This window comes from Aptenodytes forsteri, unplaced genomic scaffold (genome assembly GCF_000699145.1).
Source record: "Aptenodytes forsteri isolate BGI_AS27 unplaced genomic scaffold, ASM69914v1 Scaffold2, whole genome shotgun sequence".
In the NCBI taxonomy this organism is placed as follows: domain Eukaryota; kingdom Metazoa; phylum Chordata; class Aves; order Sphenisciformes; family Spheniscidae; genus Aptenodytes; species Aptenodytes forsteri.
Window position 1 is genome coordinate 9,671,888 of NW_008795695.1, and position 17,227 is coordinate 9,689,114.

Below are 17,227 nucleotides of genomic sequence, written 5' to 3' on the forward strand. Positions count from 1 at the left end.
AAAACTGATATTAAGAAAAATGACTAATATTAGCTGTATCTGCTGGCAGTATGTAGTACCATTTATAATTTGGGGGGGGGTTATACAACAGGAAAAAAAAATGTCAGTACTAGTGAGTATTGTGATTTTTATTGAACCTTTTGAAGAAGAGATCAGTGTGGGTATGGGGGTTATTTTCTTTAAGCCAGTTGTTAAGCTAAAAATCTTGTTTATGAGCAAGGTGCATGTATACCTTTTATGGAAAGCGAACCCAAGAATTTATTGTTAGTATAATTGAAGTCTTAAGGGTCTACTTGTTATTAGTCCAGATCTAATTGTTGAAATACAAAGAAATCATAACAATATAATTAAAATTGGTATCCACATGATTCTTAGTTTTTGCCCATTTTCCTGGTGTTATGCTCACCCCTCCACCGCTCCTCTGGGTACTAAAGTCGGCAGTTCCATTGCTGTAGCAGTGGGCTTAGAGAGCTGTCAGCGTGCGGAGTCCTTCTGTGGGAGGAAAGTGATGTTCAAGCTGATGGTTTCTTCTTCCTCACTCTGGGGTCCACTTGGGGTCACTTTTATGTTTGCTAACATGCTATTACACTTCTGTCTTTGTTGGTCTGCAGCACCCCGTTACGTCTGAGGTTACTATACATGGCACTTTTAATGGATGTTACTTTTTCTCTGTTACTCTTAAAGTTATATTTGTCCAGTTCTGGCGTGTCTTTAACTGACCATTGGTGAGCTGTTTACAGCCACGGGGTCTCTAGTGCCAAGCCTGTGCCCCATCTCTTGTCAGCTTGTGCCTGTACTCCTTTATGTTGCATCCTGTGTCTCCACTTCTCAAGGCCTCTGCTGTCATATCAGGCTTGTATTTCTTTATGGGACATCATCATTTTGGAGTCATAAATACCTCATTATGCATAGAATAACTGCTTGTTACTGCTATCTATCTAAAACTGTCATTGTCCTCTATAAAATAGAAAAAAATAGCCATAGACACCTGGTCAAAATTAGAAAAATTGCTGCCACAGTTAAACCAAGTAAAAGAAAGCTGCAGGCAGGTCAAGCTGCAGTTCAGACTGAGCAAGACTGAGAAGCCTCAGTCCTGAGGCTTTGCAAACTCATTACAGAGCTTATGGCCTGCCATTGGCAGTGGCAATACTGTATTATGGGACTACGCAGTTATATAGTGTTCTCCAGATCATCTGCTGGAGAGTTCATGGCTTTATCCAAGGTGCATGTCTTCCTCCCATTTTCAGAGCCTCATGAGAGGCAGTGGGTCATATGCTCTCCCAGGTTTTGATATAGGACAGGACTTTTCACTGCAGCTCGGCCTTGTGTCGTTATGTTTTGACAGTGCTTAGGGGCAGCTTTCCTAGCGCTGCACCAGGCTGTCGAGAGGTGGCACTGGAGGAAGGATGGGATGGGTGAAAACAAAGCATAACAGCACACACTAGAGAACGAGACAAGTGCTTCAGTTTTTTTTTTCTTTTCAACTGCTCTTATAATATCTCAGTATCTTGAGGTTCTGTACCCCACTATCTGTCTCTTACTCAAGCATTTTTCCTTGTGTTTGCTTCCTTTGCAATGTGAATATGGTGCAATTTCTCCCATTCTAATCACTAGTTCTGTTGTGGTTTTTTTTTATTACTAATTTTTTTAAATTTATTGCCACATCTCTAAATTCTGCCATTACTACCTGGCGTTTCTCTAATTTGCCGGGGGGGGGGGGAAGGATTTTTTTTTGTTCTAACTTGCTTTCATTTCACTGAATTAATTCTTCTTGAAATCTCTGAAAAATTTTGTTGTGTAAAACATGCTCCTTGTTTTGAAATTATTGTCTCTTTTAGGCTTTTCTTTAGTATCCAGCTTTCGTTACCACAGAGCATCTCGTTCTCCTCCTTCAGATCCCTCTGTACAAGGTTTTCAGCTATAATGGTTACAAAAAACAGTGGTAGTGACTAGGCAATTTATGAACACTTTCATGTGAAACAAGTTTTTTTTCCATATTCCTTCCCTTTGTGGAGGTAAAACAGTTAACGCCTCATAGGCCTTTGCAGGCCCCTCAAGTTAGGTCTCGCTGCAGACATTTTCTAAAGGCTTCACTGAGTCAGCATGACCCAGCTATCAAAGGAGTCACTTATTTGTAAGCTTCCTCATCTGAAGTAATCCTTATGTGACCGCTCTTTGTTGTAATTTATTACATCCTGCTTATCTGACACACAGCTGTAGGTCAGTGAAGAATGAGTGGTATATCCCAAAGGTATAGAAACTCTGTAACTGCCCGCTTTGGGCAGCCTTGGTATCAGCAGAGGCTGTCGCTGCTGCTCTGTGTTCTCTCCTGTAGCCGTAGGGATAGTCTGCTTCTCTTCTGACCTGACCAAAATTGTAATTGTGGTTATTCCATGACACCTTGTATATAAAAAGTCAGTCGGGCATGTTCTTCAGGCTTCAGTTGTTGGGAGTTTTGGAGGTTACTGTCTTTCAGTGCTCAGCAGTTAATACTTGCACCCTCAAATCTCTAGCTATGATTATGTGACTACTCTCTAATATGATTTCTGTCAAAATATTTAGGTTTGGTATTCAGGCTTTTTTATTAAGGCTTTGCTTTTTAAAGGAACGTTTTGTTAGAACCCAGTTAAGGGGTAGATACATATGCAGAAATGCTGGAAAACCTAGTAGGTAGGGGGAGGGAATAAATATCTGATGGGTGAAATAGTTGAGACCTGTAACATTTTAACCCAGGTAAGTTTCAGCTAAGAAGTGTTGTCTGACCATGCCTTTACACAGGTGAATAAACTGTTCTTTTATTCCCTTTGTATTTTTATAGTGCCTTGTATGTCTGCTCTGTAGATTTTTCTGAAGTATAAATAATAAATACTTCCTCTTTTTCCCTCCCTTCTCTAAGGAGAGCCCTTGCTGATGGAAAAAGAGCCACTATTTTGAAGCCTAATTGGCCAAAGGTTAGTTTCATATACATTTCAAAATTGTCTTTTGTTGGTACCGAAAACCAACGTAAGAACCCGGAGTCTTAATTACAGGTTTGACCCAGGTAGATGTGACATGTTCTCATCTGCGTTTAGCACTAATGACAGTAGAATGAACACAGTACCTTGTGGACTAAGAATTCTGCTTCTGTCTGCCAAGTACATAGTTTGCTTGTATTTTTATATTAAAAATGTTATTTTGACATGCTTGTAAGTGTTGTTACATGGTGTTCTGCATGTGTAAAGACAGAAGAAAACATTTATTGCATTGTTGTGCATAGCTATGTTATCACAATGCTTTAGAAAGAACACACGTAGTCCTTACGATAAAAAAAATCCTGATTAATGACCAACATGTATTTCCCAATATGCTTGGCCTAAAAAGAATAAATAACAGATAGTTACAAAATTGCAAAGCAGTAGTTGAGATTAGGGGAAAAAGCAAATTTGCTCTTTTCCAAAGCCAGAGGCTAGATGCTACTCCCAGTGAATTATCTTTTTGTTTCAGTGTGCTGAGTAGTTGAAAACTTTGATTACTCATCATTTGACCTGAAACAGGTGGAGTAGATAACTTTGAGTATGTAAAATTTTACTTTGTATTGTCTACTGCAGCTGTTTTGGATATAAATTGTTTTCTTATTTGTGTGCATGAACGCTTGAAATTCAAACTTATGTCCATGTAGGGTCACTACCACTTCTGTAAGGCACTGTCATTACTGGGGGAACATGAACTGGCTTTGGAAGCTAATGAGAGAGCTCAGGAGCTATGCAAGAATATTCTTGACGGACTTAAAGATCTTATTCAACAAAATGACAAGTTAAAGAAGACATTAGACGAAATCAATGGTAACCTTTTCTGATTTCAAGATCTACCTTGAACATAGCAAAATTCCTTCTTTGGTAACTTTCCTTTGAAACTAGCTAATTCCTTTCCCTCCCCACACAACATAAACAGAAACCAAAGAAGTCGCTTCTTGAGAACAAGTAAGCAACTGTCAAGTTTGCTTTTTTTTCTAATTAGCAATGCTTAGTATAAGATTTAAGTAATACGTAGCATAGATATTGCTTAAATTGTTATCTATTAGTAAATAAAAATGGAAGGAATAAACTTATCAGAACTGCAACCAGAGCGCAGCCTAGGAGTAAAGAGGACTTCTAGGAACTAAATAAGCTATCTTGAGATGTGTTCTACTTCCAAGCAGTTTCCTTCAGCATTAAGTTTTACCCATGTTGGAAATAACAGGAAACAGTTACTTTTTCATGTTTTTTGTCCTCCCAACTTGAAGTACTTCGCTGTTGAGGAATTTTGGTGCCTGAAAATGTCAGTGCAATCACACCCACTTTTTTGTGTTAACATTGCTATATAAAGTTCGCTAGGAGATCAAGCTGATTTGAGGAACTGAATGCTAGCAAATGCATTTTGGCAATGGTAAAAATGAATGTGTATCCTAATTTGTAGGAACTTGGTTTTGCCACATCTATTCTGTTCTTTTGCCTTGCCCAGAGAGAGTAAGAGAGATTCCATATTCACAGATTCAGCTAAGTTACAATGTATGTTGTAACTTCTGTATTAAACATTTTTCTGAAAGATTTTTTTTATTTTTATTGGTCTACTTGTAGTGATGTGCTGTCATTCAAAAACAGTACAGTAAGTAAACTACTAAACAGCTTTTTGTAAACCTGAAAATTTTGGAGGAACTTAAATTTGTTTCCTTTCTATATTGCACAAATAAAATGTGGTCTTGCTCAAGATTGATTATTATTTTTTTAATTAATTACCTTTTTTTTTTTAAATGTGCAGTAATCCAGTTCCTGAGCCTTTTATAGATAACAGTACTTGAAATCCAGTTCCTGTCCCTTTTATAGATAACAGTACTTTTTTTTTGTTGTTATATTTTTGCATAGCCTTGGACTGTGCAATTTGAAGGTATAAAAAATGGCTGTTTGATCAAATCCTTTAAATATGCTTATGCCATTACACTTCTATGAGGGGTAGACTTCTTGTATTTGTCTTTGTTTTTTTCATGATACATGTATGGTATCTGTCTTAAATACTGAGAAAAGACATCAACATTGGAAGAACTGGAGTTCTCTCTTTTTACATATCAGAGACTGCAGTTCTTCAGAATCTCATTTAATAATCTCTCAAGAACAAAAAGAAACAGAAAAAGACAGAAAGAGAACACAGTCTGATCCTAAAGATCATCATTGTCATCAAAAACATGATACGAGGGTAAGTTATGCTACAGCTGGAATTACAAGACTAACAGTGTGTTGATTTTCGTCGTCCTGGAATGTGTTATTTAATGGCGTGGCTGAGATTTTGCAGCCACTGTGTTTTAATAATTATGTACTTTCTCAGCCAAGTGCGCTTTTCCTGTAATATTTAACTACCAAATCTACGTTCAGAACTTTGGATTTGAAAGGAGGTGGGAGGTGATTGCTTGAATGAGAAGGTGGAGGCTGTACGTTAGGAGGAAAGGGGTCTCTTCAGGGTTATTGAAAGTGAGACTGAAGTCATGTCTGATTTGACTGTCCAGTCCTGCCTGTCAATGTGCATTCAGATGTGGGCTTCCCTTTGGCTTTAAGAGAGGATTCAGTTAACACGTACTGATGGAATGGAGTGCAGTGGAAGATGCTTTAGCCAAAGTTAATTCAAATACAGGGCTTTTGTTATACTGGAGTATTGTTTTGCACTGATATTGTGACATTAAGGTATTTGCATGGTTATAGACCATATTTTCATGCTCTGTAAACAGATTTCTTTCATATAGGAAAAACGTTGATTAAATAATATGCTTAACTGGATTGTATTTAAAACTAGGGTTTTGTGGTTCTCAAATATCTCTCTGGCTTGCATGTTTAAAACAACTGTAGTATAGTGCTAAAATGCAAGATGGACTTGTGTTACTTTAGTAGCCCTTTGTAATTCTTTAGATTCATTCTTTCAATTTAAAAGACTGTTCACAAGCGCAAATATTCTACTAGATTATTTTTATTAACTTTTTTGGTGAGGAAGGCTTAAAAGAGAAAGTGAAGCTGTTGCGGGGGAGATTTAGAACCACTGCCAAAGGTAGCAGCAAAAGTGGTTTTATTGAAGTAAGGTGGTATAAAAGTGAGGCTTAACAAAGTCCAATGGCAAGGTTCAATCTATTACTCTACTGCACAGAGGATATAATAATGATTCAAAGTTACCAATACAAGATCTTAATGCCCTGTGATACAAGGTTATGCGCGATATCGGTCATTTACGAAAGATCTGCAGTTGGTAAGGGTTCTCTCAACCTCAAGGAGTAACCTTGAGAGGCGTCTCAACTCAAGGGGAGATCACCGCCATGCTGCCAGCTACTTAGCAGGGAGAGGTCAAAAAAAGCTCACTCAGGCTGTCATATTTATGGAATAAAGTGGTTGGCTCGTAGTCAAATTACGTGTGATGGAAAAGGTAAGCATGAGATGCCTTGCACCCACAGCTTCCTTTGTTCCTTGACCAAATTTGTTTTGGAAGAACCATCTGCTATTTATGTGTTAATCGCATGATCGGTGTTCCGGTTTCCAAGCTCATACACATCAAAGCTCACCATGTCAACCTGTCCCTGTGTGGGTTTTCAAAGAACAGGTTGGAACTAGAGAAGTTCAAGGCTGGTCACAGCCTAGCGCCTTGTACCCACAACTTCCTTTGTTCCTTGACCAAATTTGTTTTGGAAGAACCATCTGCTATTTATGTGTTAATCGCATGATCGGTGTTCCGGTTTCCAAGCTCATACACATCAAAGCTCACCATGTCAACCTGTCCCTGTGTGGGTTTTCAAAGAACAGGTTGGAACTAGAGAAGTTCAAGGCTGGTCACAGCCTAGGCCTTTACTTCCTTTGGAGCCTGAACCAAACTACCACTAGTTTGGTCAAGGAGTGGAGTGCATCCATCACAGAAGCTTAATAGAGTAAACTTTGCTCTCTGTTCATGGTTGATTTTTGTTCCTGAAAAATAATTAAACTAAGGATACATGTTAGTGAAGGATGACTAAAAAAATCCACCAACAAAAGCCTCTAATTCTGCCTTTTAGAAGGTTATTTTAGTGTTGAAAGTGCAGTGGCCTACTATGTTGTCATGGTTTAACCCTCGTAGGCAGCTCAGCCCCATGCAGCTGCTTGCTCGCTCCCCTCAGCAGGATGCGGGAGAAAACCCTAAGTGTAAAAGTGAGAAAAAAAGACAGTTTAACAGGCAAAGCAAAAGCTGCATGCACAAGCAAAGCAAAATAAGGAATTCATTCACTACTTCCCATCAGCAGATGTTCAGTCATTTCCAGGAAAGCACAGCTTCATCATGCATAACGGTTTCTTGGGAAGACAGATGCCGTAACTCAGAACTTCCCCCCCTTTCTGCTTTTTCCCCCAGCTTTTATTGCTGAGCATGACGTCATACGGTGTGGGATATCCCTTTGGTCAGTTGGGGTCAGCTGTCCCGGCTGTGTCCCCTCCCAACTTCTTGTGCACCCCCAGCCTACTCGCTGGTGGGGTGGGGTGAGAAACGGAAAAGGCCTTGATGCTGTGCAAGCCCTGCTCAGCAGTAACGAAAACATCCCTGTGTTACCAACACTGTTTCCAGTACAAATCCAAAACACAGCCCCTTATGAGCTGCTATGAGGAAAACTAACATATGTTTTTATTCCTTAAAAAACAAACATGGACCCAAAAAAAAGTGGAAAGTTGGGGGATTTTGTTGGTGCTTGCCTTATTTTAGGTGGGTTTTGCCAGTGGATGTCAGTGGAATTTCCCAGCTGTTGCCGTCTTAGTGCCTATCTCATGTCCAGTATCATGGGGAGCCTGTAAACCACTCCTGTGCGTAAATTTTCCTGAGTGGTTTGCTTTGCTAGACACATGCAGACTGTGACAGTCCTGCTGTAACAGCATGGAATTAAAAATTTAATAACCAACCGCCAGTTTGCTTACAGACAGTTCTTCTCTTTCACACTAATTATTAATTTAAAAGAAACATTTGTACCTCTTCCTGATCATCTTTACCATCATTATTGTAAGCTAATTAATAAATTGTTTGTTATAATTTAGCCTATAAAGTGTGTTATAAATATAATATAGAAAACAAGATGATAAATAATGTGAATCTACTAGCAAGGTCAAAACAATTTAGCGTGCACATGTGAAAAAACCCTTTCAGGTTTCACAGGAGGGCGGGGCAGCAAAAAAAGATGACTCATTAGTGGAGAAAATGAAACCAATGTACAAGGGCAAAGGGAAGGAAATAAAAGTTAGAACTTGTTGAAAAAGAAAGCCATCTATAGAACACACGAGAAGTGCTTAAAGATTTTTGACTGTCTTAGGAAACCTTCCATCTGCTTTTATGCTGTGAAAATCTTCATAAACTAGGTCTGTGTAAATTTCTCTTCCTTTAGGATCACTATTACTGTAAAAAAGGCTAGTATTTGTCAGACTAGTAGATGATACAAATTGCTATGAATTTTGGGGAAAAAGTATAAGTGTACAAATACACTTTGATTAATGAAATGATTTTTTCTTTACCTCTTGATTGGGAACATAATATACTGTATTATCATTGTGATTCCTTTGTTTAAATTTTAGTGTTTTAGGTTTTTTCTTTGTTTAAATTTAGTGAGTAATATCGACTTGTTTTTTGTTGTATGTGTCAAACCAAACTAATGTATTTGTCATTAGATGACTGACATCCAAAGAACAGAAGGCAAAGGTTGGTCTCTGGAGTTTCCACCAAGTGAGTTCGTTTTTGCTATTTATCAAGTCTGAGTCGGTTCTTCCCTTGCTGTTGCCGTTACTAATAAGCAAAAGTGTATCTAGTGTTATTTTCACAATGGTAAGCTATCATGTTTCCCTTTTTTTCCTGTTAGCGTGCAGTTAGATACTTCTTCTCTTCTGTGTTTCTGTCTTATTTCCTTCATGCTTTTGTAGTTCGAATCTACTTTCCACGGATGAATTCAGAATTGAAACTGAAACTAAAAAGTAGAATGCTGAGTCACAGGCTAGAACTGCTTTCCCTCCTTCTGAGTCAGGTATAGGATCTAAAAGGATCTAAATTTAAGAGAACTGTGTGGGTAGTTTCAATGTTCATAATTCATTTGTGATTACTAAAAGCTCCATATAGTTCCTTAAGAAAATAATCCTGCAGTTAGAGAGTAAGGAGGCCACAAAATATTTGTCAGAGTGGATCTTTAGCTACAGACTTTAAGAGGTATAAGTTGGTTGTTCTTGGATGTTTTTTAAATGAATAAAAAAACAACCAACCAACCCTTTTATAGAGAGAACTGCCCCCCCGCCCCAAACCTCCCACAGCACCAGAGTTAGTTTTCTGTGGTGAAAGTGAAGTGCAAGCAGTTCTGGTCTTCAAAGTGAAACCTTTTCCTGAATTTTGCTTACTAAACCTGCTGTAACCAAGAAAGCATAAGATATTTCCCTGACATTCAGAAATTGTTCTTATTTATGACATTTGTATGGAATACTGCTACTGGATCTGGACCAGCTGCATGCTCGCGCTGCATTCTAAAGCTATGACCTCCAAGGCAGTGGGTCCTTGTAGTCCTGACATGCAACAGTCTGAAGTCCTTGGTGCCCAGCCGTACTGTTCTTTGGACTTCGCATACTTAAATACTTAGCTGAATAGGTGCCAATGTGCAGAGCACTTCAAAATTTGATTTTAGGAAGCCAGTGAGGATATATTACAAAATATTATTTTAAAATGAGCAGTAGGAGAAGTGATCTTGCTCTTGTGGACTTTGGACATATGCGAACAACTTAGAAGAATTAAAGGATGTATTGGAAGATGGAAAATGTGGGAAAGGTTGCAAAAAAAGAGTCGACGAATTTGTCAAAAAGATGTTATGTGGTAGGATAATAAAAAATGAAAAGAAGAAACTATAAAGTGTTGAAGGAACTTATTGCAGAAAGCATAAATCAGGGAAGGGTTTTAGAAAGGGGAAGTTAAGCTCTGGAAGATAAATCAGCTTTGAAGAACTATATGTAGATGGTGTGAAGGAACAACATATGGGATGCACGGAGGCCACAGGGAATTTTGAATGAGTTTGAAACAAGTGACAACTGTGTGAATCTAGTTGTTTTCCTGAGCGAGAAGGTGTGGTCCAAATAGTAATGGAGTCTGATGACACATTATAAAACAAAGCTTTACTGAGGCAGTGGAAAAGATCAGCAACAACACTCCCATACAGCGACCCGCCCAATCACTGATAGCAAACGCAGGATTGTAAGTGATACCCTGGCTCCAGTGGACTGCCAGGGACACTTGGTGTCCAGGTCACCTGGCAGCACGACCAAGTCGTGCAAATGCCTTTTGAATGTGGGTAAGAGTTGCGCTGCCTCTTGGCTCCCCCAGTGGTAGTGGGATTTGAGAGAATCGTACTTCACATGAATAATTTGGGTAGCGTGCTGCTGCCCATGTTAGCCAGGGGGCAGGGTGTTGGCAGTCTGTCTGTGCTGCTGATACTGGTCAAGGGCAGGGTGTCTGCAGTCTGTCTGCGCTGCTGATGTTGGTGAAGGGGCAGGGTGTCAGAAGGATAGCTGATTTTTAGAGAGGTTGAGGAGGGAAGAGGGATAATGAAAGGCTGAATGTTGGGAGAGAACTGAAAATTATTCTAGGCTGAAGAGATCATAGGACTATGAAATGTTGCATTGAACGTAGTAATTGCAAAAAACCCTGTGCTGATTCCATGTGTTTTGGTTTTTTTTCTGCTCTTCCTTCCTCCTTCTCCTTCTCTCCCCTTCATACTTACTGTGTCAGTACTGATGTAGAAGAAAATATTTGATTTGGCTTTGATTTGAAAGGAGGAGTTACGCTCTGAATGACTAGCTGATACAAGTTTACTGTGGGTGGGGAAGAACAGCTTTCTTTTCCTTAGCCTTTGTTCACTTAAAGGCTTAAGGACTTGTAGGAGATTTAATGTAAAGGAACTTTATGCCACTGTATCTTATCTTAAAGTTACTGTCCTTTTTAATTTCAGTTTTTGTCTGCATGTACTATTTTTTTGAGCATGTGTACATTTCTGTTAAATATCTTTGTTTGCTCCTAATGGGAATGTCTAGCAAAAGCAATACTACTTCTACTAATATTTTAAAATGTTTGTGGGGTAAGTGAATCATGTTTGCTGTTGAATTAATGTATTGCCTTAAGTATTTTAACTATAATTCAGCAGGATTTGCTTGTTACTTTACAAGTATTTTTTAAAAAATCTGAAAGTAGTATCTTTTTAAGTTGGGTGGTATATGGGAGTAGTAGTTGCTGTAGGAAATTTTTCTGAAATCGTTTTTGTTGAATGGCTTTTAAAATTAGATAATTCAATGAAAAAATAGTGCTGATTAATTCTTTCTTTTGATGGTGAGAGGGAAGGCTTGTATTCCTTTATCTTCATTAAGATTTTGTTTTGAATGATAGATTGGTTCCTTAAGGGAAAGGAACCTATATAATGAACAAAAGGTAATATATCTCTATCTCTAAAAGGTTAAATGATTATATGCTTGACATGTTTTCTGGCTTTCAAAAGGATTATTGTTTTCCATCATTTAAATGTCTCTATTATGAGGAATTTGTGGTGATTATTAGTGTAGCTTTGGAGTTCTTAATGCATCTGAAATGTTTCAACAGACACCTATTCAGAGTCCTGTGTGACAATTTCAAGAAATGGTTCAGGAAATAATTCTGACCATGTTCAGTCTTCATGATGCTTGATTTTTGTTCTGATTAATTTAAATTTTATGTCATTAAGTAGTTTTTAATGAAAAATTACTTCTGGCATGAGGCGTGAAGTGCGTATGCATGCGATTTAACTTGAGAAATGAGTACATGAGATGTCCCACTGGCTTAAGTGAGATTACTCAAATGGGTAGATTTATATTTTTCCACAGCCAGTGTCTTTCAGTATTTTGTGTCTAATCATATAAAATACTTCTCGAGTATCATGAAGTAAACATTTTTCAGCATAGTTACTGAAACTTTAGATAAAAAATATTTCAGTATTTTGTCTAATCATATAAAATACTTCTCGAGTATCATGAAGTAAACATTTTTCAGCATAGTTATAGAAACTTTAGAGAGATTTAGTTAGCTATACCTTATGCTTGGGTTCCCGTGCTCAAATAGGTTGAATCCAAGTGCTGGACTGTATGTTGTCTGTGTGATTGTGTCCAATATTAGGAAGCCACAGTTGCCTGCTAAACTGCTTCTGAAAGATTATAGCTGGAACTATCCCCTCTTGGAACAGGTAGCTGAGGCAGAAGGTGGCATGCCTTGTAAAATCCATTAGGTTTAACTAGCAAAAAACATCTGCTGCTCCGCACCCCTTTAACTTACCATCTGTAGTAAGGAACACCTGCAATGTGTGATGCTCAGCAGTTCTGCAGCTGAATTTGTCAGCTGCTTGTTGGTTCCTTACCGGGCCAGAAGTGCTATATTTTGCCTTGCTTGTCTAATTATCCAGTTACTAGAAGGCAACTCTCCCATAGGTGGATTTTGTCACTGTTGCTATTGAGTCATTAACGCCTTGTAAAGTTCTAACTTAAAATTCTTGAAAATTAAAAACTTCTTGACTTAATCATGAGTATGCATGTGCACATTCAGATGCCTAATGTTACATTTTAATTCCACAGAAAACGCTTGAGAGATTATTTTGCAGTTAATGGCATGGCTTCCTGGTTTTGACCAATTATAATAAAGTATTAAAATGTGTTTTCTTCTTCCTTGTTACTAATGAATTGTTTACTCAGCTTGCAGAGCCCTGTAACTAACCAACGACAGTGTTAGATCTCTGAAGTCGTATATTAGTAAAGTTGTGCGTTAAGTCTTTGACATTAAGTTTCAGAGTTAGAAATGAATCAGTATCACGTGATAGATTCTTTCTTGTCTTTGTGATCTAATATTTCCACATCGTCAAGCATTTTTATTTTGTAATTGGGGATATTTATCTCGATCCGACTCATATGTTTACATTTCTATGATTAACGTGGGTTGAACTTAACTTCTTTAGCAATGTATTTTTGAAATAGCAGACTCTTTCTGTAAAATTTCTGTAGTCAAACTTGACCTTCCATAGTGATCTATTACTCCCTTTAAAAATTCTAGTTATCAACTAATAGTGAACAGTATCAGCTGTGGTTTTGTATTACATACTGATTTCTTTAGCTTGGAGTCCACTTTAATAGTTGTTACAATATTGTAGAGTCAGATCATATCTTACAGAATTTTAAGATTCTTCTTTTTATTTGAAGTATCTGTTCCCCTTTATAGGATTAATAAAATCCTGTACTCTTTAATAAAAATAATATCAAATTTGTACTGAAACACTCAGAGGTGGCTTTTTGAAAAACTTCTCAGTTGTGTTAGTTTTTGATATTGTAGATGTTTAAGATCTATTATTTATAAAGCGAAGTGTGTGTTCTGAGTGCATTTTTTTTTTCCTTTGTTTTAGGTGGCGGTCATTTTGTTTGAAATACTTTTTCTCATTACAGGCAAAAGTCATCAAAACAAAGGAAGGCCAAAAACCAAACCTGGTGACTCTGAAAAGACAAGGTAAGAATTTTATTTATTTTTTAATTTATTATTATTCTGAGTTATTTTACGTAGCACTTAAAAAGGAGTTAATGCAACCTTGACTTGCTGCTTGCTCTTTGCTAATTGCTTTGTTTACATTGTTTACATACTCTTCAGGATATAGTTCCATGTTAAGATAGCTGATTAAAGTTCACAAAATTTCGATTTTCACGAAGAGCCTGAGTTATTACTTGAAAACTACATATTTTCCAAACCTCAGTTGAATTGTAGTAAACGAAGGCACAATTTTAATAAAAGCTGTTTAAAAACTGTTGCCCAAAAGCAAGCACACAGTACAGCCATAACAAAAAATGTGCTTCCTTTATAGCAAAAGATAATAGGAATCTTGTTCCAATTGTTACATTCAAACTTATACCACAACATAACTCAAGCTCTATCTTATTTTCAAGGTCTCTTTGTACTAGCTCTACTCTGTGTACCAAATAAATTTTAAAACTTCTCTGACACTTCATGTGCTTACTAAGAAGAAGAGGTTTGACTGCGAGGAAGCATTGTGAGTCAGTCTCAGGATTGAATAACAGAAAAGAACTTTTACTTAGAGTCCTTTAGTTGTTTGTAGACTTGAATTTTCACTTAAAGCATATCAATGTCTAATTTTAAGTACATGAATACTCCCTGTAGAACACGCTGAATGTAAATGAGTATGTTTGGTGGTTTGGGGCCAAAATTAAATTAGTTGAGGTAAAAAGTACTATAGATTTTATGGACAAAATTTATGCTTCCAGCTGTTATAACATTTAAAATAAAATTTAACAAAGGAAAGAATTATTTCCAGTGATACTGGGGCCAACATGCTGCAAACAGGTTTGGGGAAATCGCTGCATTTATAGGTGATTCCATATGCCAACGAATTTCCTCATCTAATAGATAGTTAAGGAGTAAAGAACTGTTGTTGCTGACTTATTTGTAAGGTGACTGAGGCAAATGATGACTTACTACTTAAGGACACGCAGAGATGGAAGCTTTCAGTGTTTTAACCTGAGCTGTGAAATTAGACAAATTAAGTTCTGACTGTCCTTTCTTGCTTGTATGCTTCTTCAGCTGGTGTTTTTTAGTTGTGTTTAGGATGATTAAAAACAGCTGAGGGGTACAGCAAAATAAGCCGTTTACATTGAAATAGGAAAGTTTCCATTAAGTGGTAATTTTTAAAGGCAGATTTCTTATGTAGAAGAGTCTAAGCCTTTAGGAAACTTGGATGCTGAACCTGATTATCCCCAGTCCTAATCTAAGTGTGACCACAAAACCTACCATCTTTTAATCTATATTTATTACAGTACAGTCCTTTTGTTTTTCTGTAGCTCTTTTTGAATACCACTATAGCTAGGACAATTGAAACTTTGTCACAGGAGCGGTCATTTATGTTATTTAACTGGGTTGCCACTGACTTCTTTCTCCTTTCACTTTAAGGAGGGGGAAAACAGCATTCACTGTGGGAACAAATCTTCTTTAAAGTAACTGCAAAATTGCTTCTCTCTCAGGGAAGTTTATTTAGACTTACAAAAAAATACAGTGTTTCTCAACAAGTGAAGTGCATGGCCAGTTACGATCTTATCTCCATTTCTGTAATTAGCAAGTTGCTTGGCTTCCAAAAATCTAGGGAATCCTCTGACACGGTAAAGAATTTTATCTCAGATGATGAGTGTTTGATGCCTTCGAATGTGGGCCAGAACTGAATGTATATTAGCAAAAGGCAATATAGTAGCATTAAGCATTCACTAGCAATCTTAGCATTGAGGATTTAGTTTAGAGTATTAAGCAATACTTTGCCTCTTCATTATACTTTCTGCATTCTCTAGTTGTGCATGGCATTTCTGCTGCAGTAGCAGAAAGGAAGAGCTGGGAAGAACAACTCTGTGCCTCTCTTCTCTGCTCTCCCTCCTACCATGAATAGCTGCTACATGTATTTGATTTTAAGCGGTGGTTGTGCTAGGATAAAGGATCTTGTACTTGGGAAGAGTAGAGGAGGGGAAGGAGGCCTAAGCACTTTCTTATACTGCTGCCTTTGGTATAGGGAAGTTCTCTAGTCACCTATCCCACCCCTTCATAAGATCAACTCAGCTGAGAATAAGGTGGAGAAGATAAAAGAACTAAAATGATGGGGAGAAGACTGCTACTTTGCGGAAGCCACAGTGATTCCTGAGCCAGAAGTATACTAACTATATGAATAGTACCATAATCCATGATAGTGTTATAGTACTTGTTATTGCGACTGTGAAAGTGTGCCATAATAATCTCCAGCATGTAGGCAAATGTGATGTAGTTGATAACAGCGCAGAAATTTCTGTTTCTTGAAAATAAGATTACATATAAAGTACACGTACAAACTCATGATGCCATTGTCCTGTTACTTGTAGAGATCACCTTGATTTGAAGATAGAGTCTAAAGCCATCCAAGATAAACTCTTCTGTACTGTGCAACAGGTAACTGGCAATTCATTAGCATACATCCTTAAGCGTAAATGATTTGTCACCTTTTAGTAACACTGTCCAAAATCTCGGTTCATAGAAAAATGTAACACTTCATGCTTAGCCTGACTTTTATCAAGAGACAAAGATTGCCTGATTACACTGATTTATACTGTCTTGTTGCTGGTAGTCTTCTTTTGCTTCTCCTCCTTCCCCTCCTGTAAGACCTCACAGTGGAAGTTAGTGTAACTAAACTCGTGTGTAGTTGTAGAATAACTTGGCTAAAACCATGAGTTAGTAATATAGCTCCCTTGTATGTTAATTTGTAAGAAAAACTACAAAAATCTCTGGGAGTCATTCAGGGATTTATAATACCCCTCCCAAAGTTCTGACTAAGTATGTTTTCCTGTGTTTGATACATACATTTGGAAATAATCATGTAACATTTTGTTGAGCGTCTGTTTAAAACACTATATAAAGTTCATAAATTGAGAATTCTCCTTCTCAGGTCTTATCAGCAATGAATGATGAGTATCCCAAAGTTCTTGAATGAAATCATGGGGATGTACATAATTAATCATTTCCTCTCTGTTAATTTGGGGAAGTAGATACCAGAAATCTCTATTCTGATTAATTACCTCATAAACAAAACTGTATTCAGGAGAAGGTGCAGGTTCTGCCTGCACTAAGACCCCTTATTTCCTTTAAAATACCTATTTTTTGTAAGGCTAATGCATTACTAGTATCAAAAGTAACGTTTTTAGTTGGCTTAATCAGCTTCCTATGTCATGTAGCTTAACATTAAATTAATATAATTTGTTCTGTTCTATAACTATATGCTCTGACAGCATTACCTTGTATCAGTAGTTCTAGGAAATTAAAATAAGTCTTAATAATTTTTTCATTAACTCATTTCTGCATTTTGGTCTTTTCTGTATCTATTTGTAGTTTCCACTGTCCCTGCCACTTTTGTTTATAACTGTCACTGGATCATGGGTATTTTCTTACGTTTGTCCTTTTTGGTCAGTTGACAGAATGAAGACAAAGTAAGATCGATATTGATAGATGCTTAGGAAAATACATTCAGGACATGCATTAAATTTAGTATGTCAAAAGCCTAATTCAGTTCACAGGAATACAATTAAGTACACCATTAGAATAATGTTAAAAAGATCGGGCAACTCAAAAGTATGTTCCATGCTTCCAAACCTTCCTATTCTTTCAGTTTTTCCCTGCCCACGACCCT

The 17,227-nt window shown here is 37.4% G+C and overlaps 1 protein-coding gene across 1 annotated transcript in view; it reads left to right on the forward strand.

Annotated features, from left to right (window-relative positions):
* The window catches only part of TTC3 (tetratricopeptide repeat domain 3), a 66,775-nt gene that overhangs the window by 14,240 nt on the left and 35,308 nt on the right, over positions 1–17,227 (forward strand). The window contains exons 10-16 of the mRNA XM_009282984.2: positions 2,897–2,951; positions 3,659–3,824; positions 3,914–3,959; positions 5,085–5,208; positions 8,664–8,718; positions 13,473–13,533; positions 15,930–15,996. Of these exons, the coding sequence (XP_009281259.1) occupies positions 2,897–2,951; positions 3,659–3,824; positions 3,914–3,959; positions 5,085–5,208; positions 8,664–8,718; positions 13,473–13,533; positions 15,930–15,996 (574 nt within the window). The remainder of the gene's footprint in view (positions 1–2,896; positions 2,952–3,658; positions 3,825–3,913; positions 3,960–5,084; positions 5,209–8,663; positions 8,719–13,472; positions 13,534–15,929; positions 15,997–17,227) is intronic.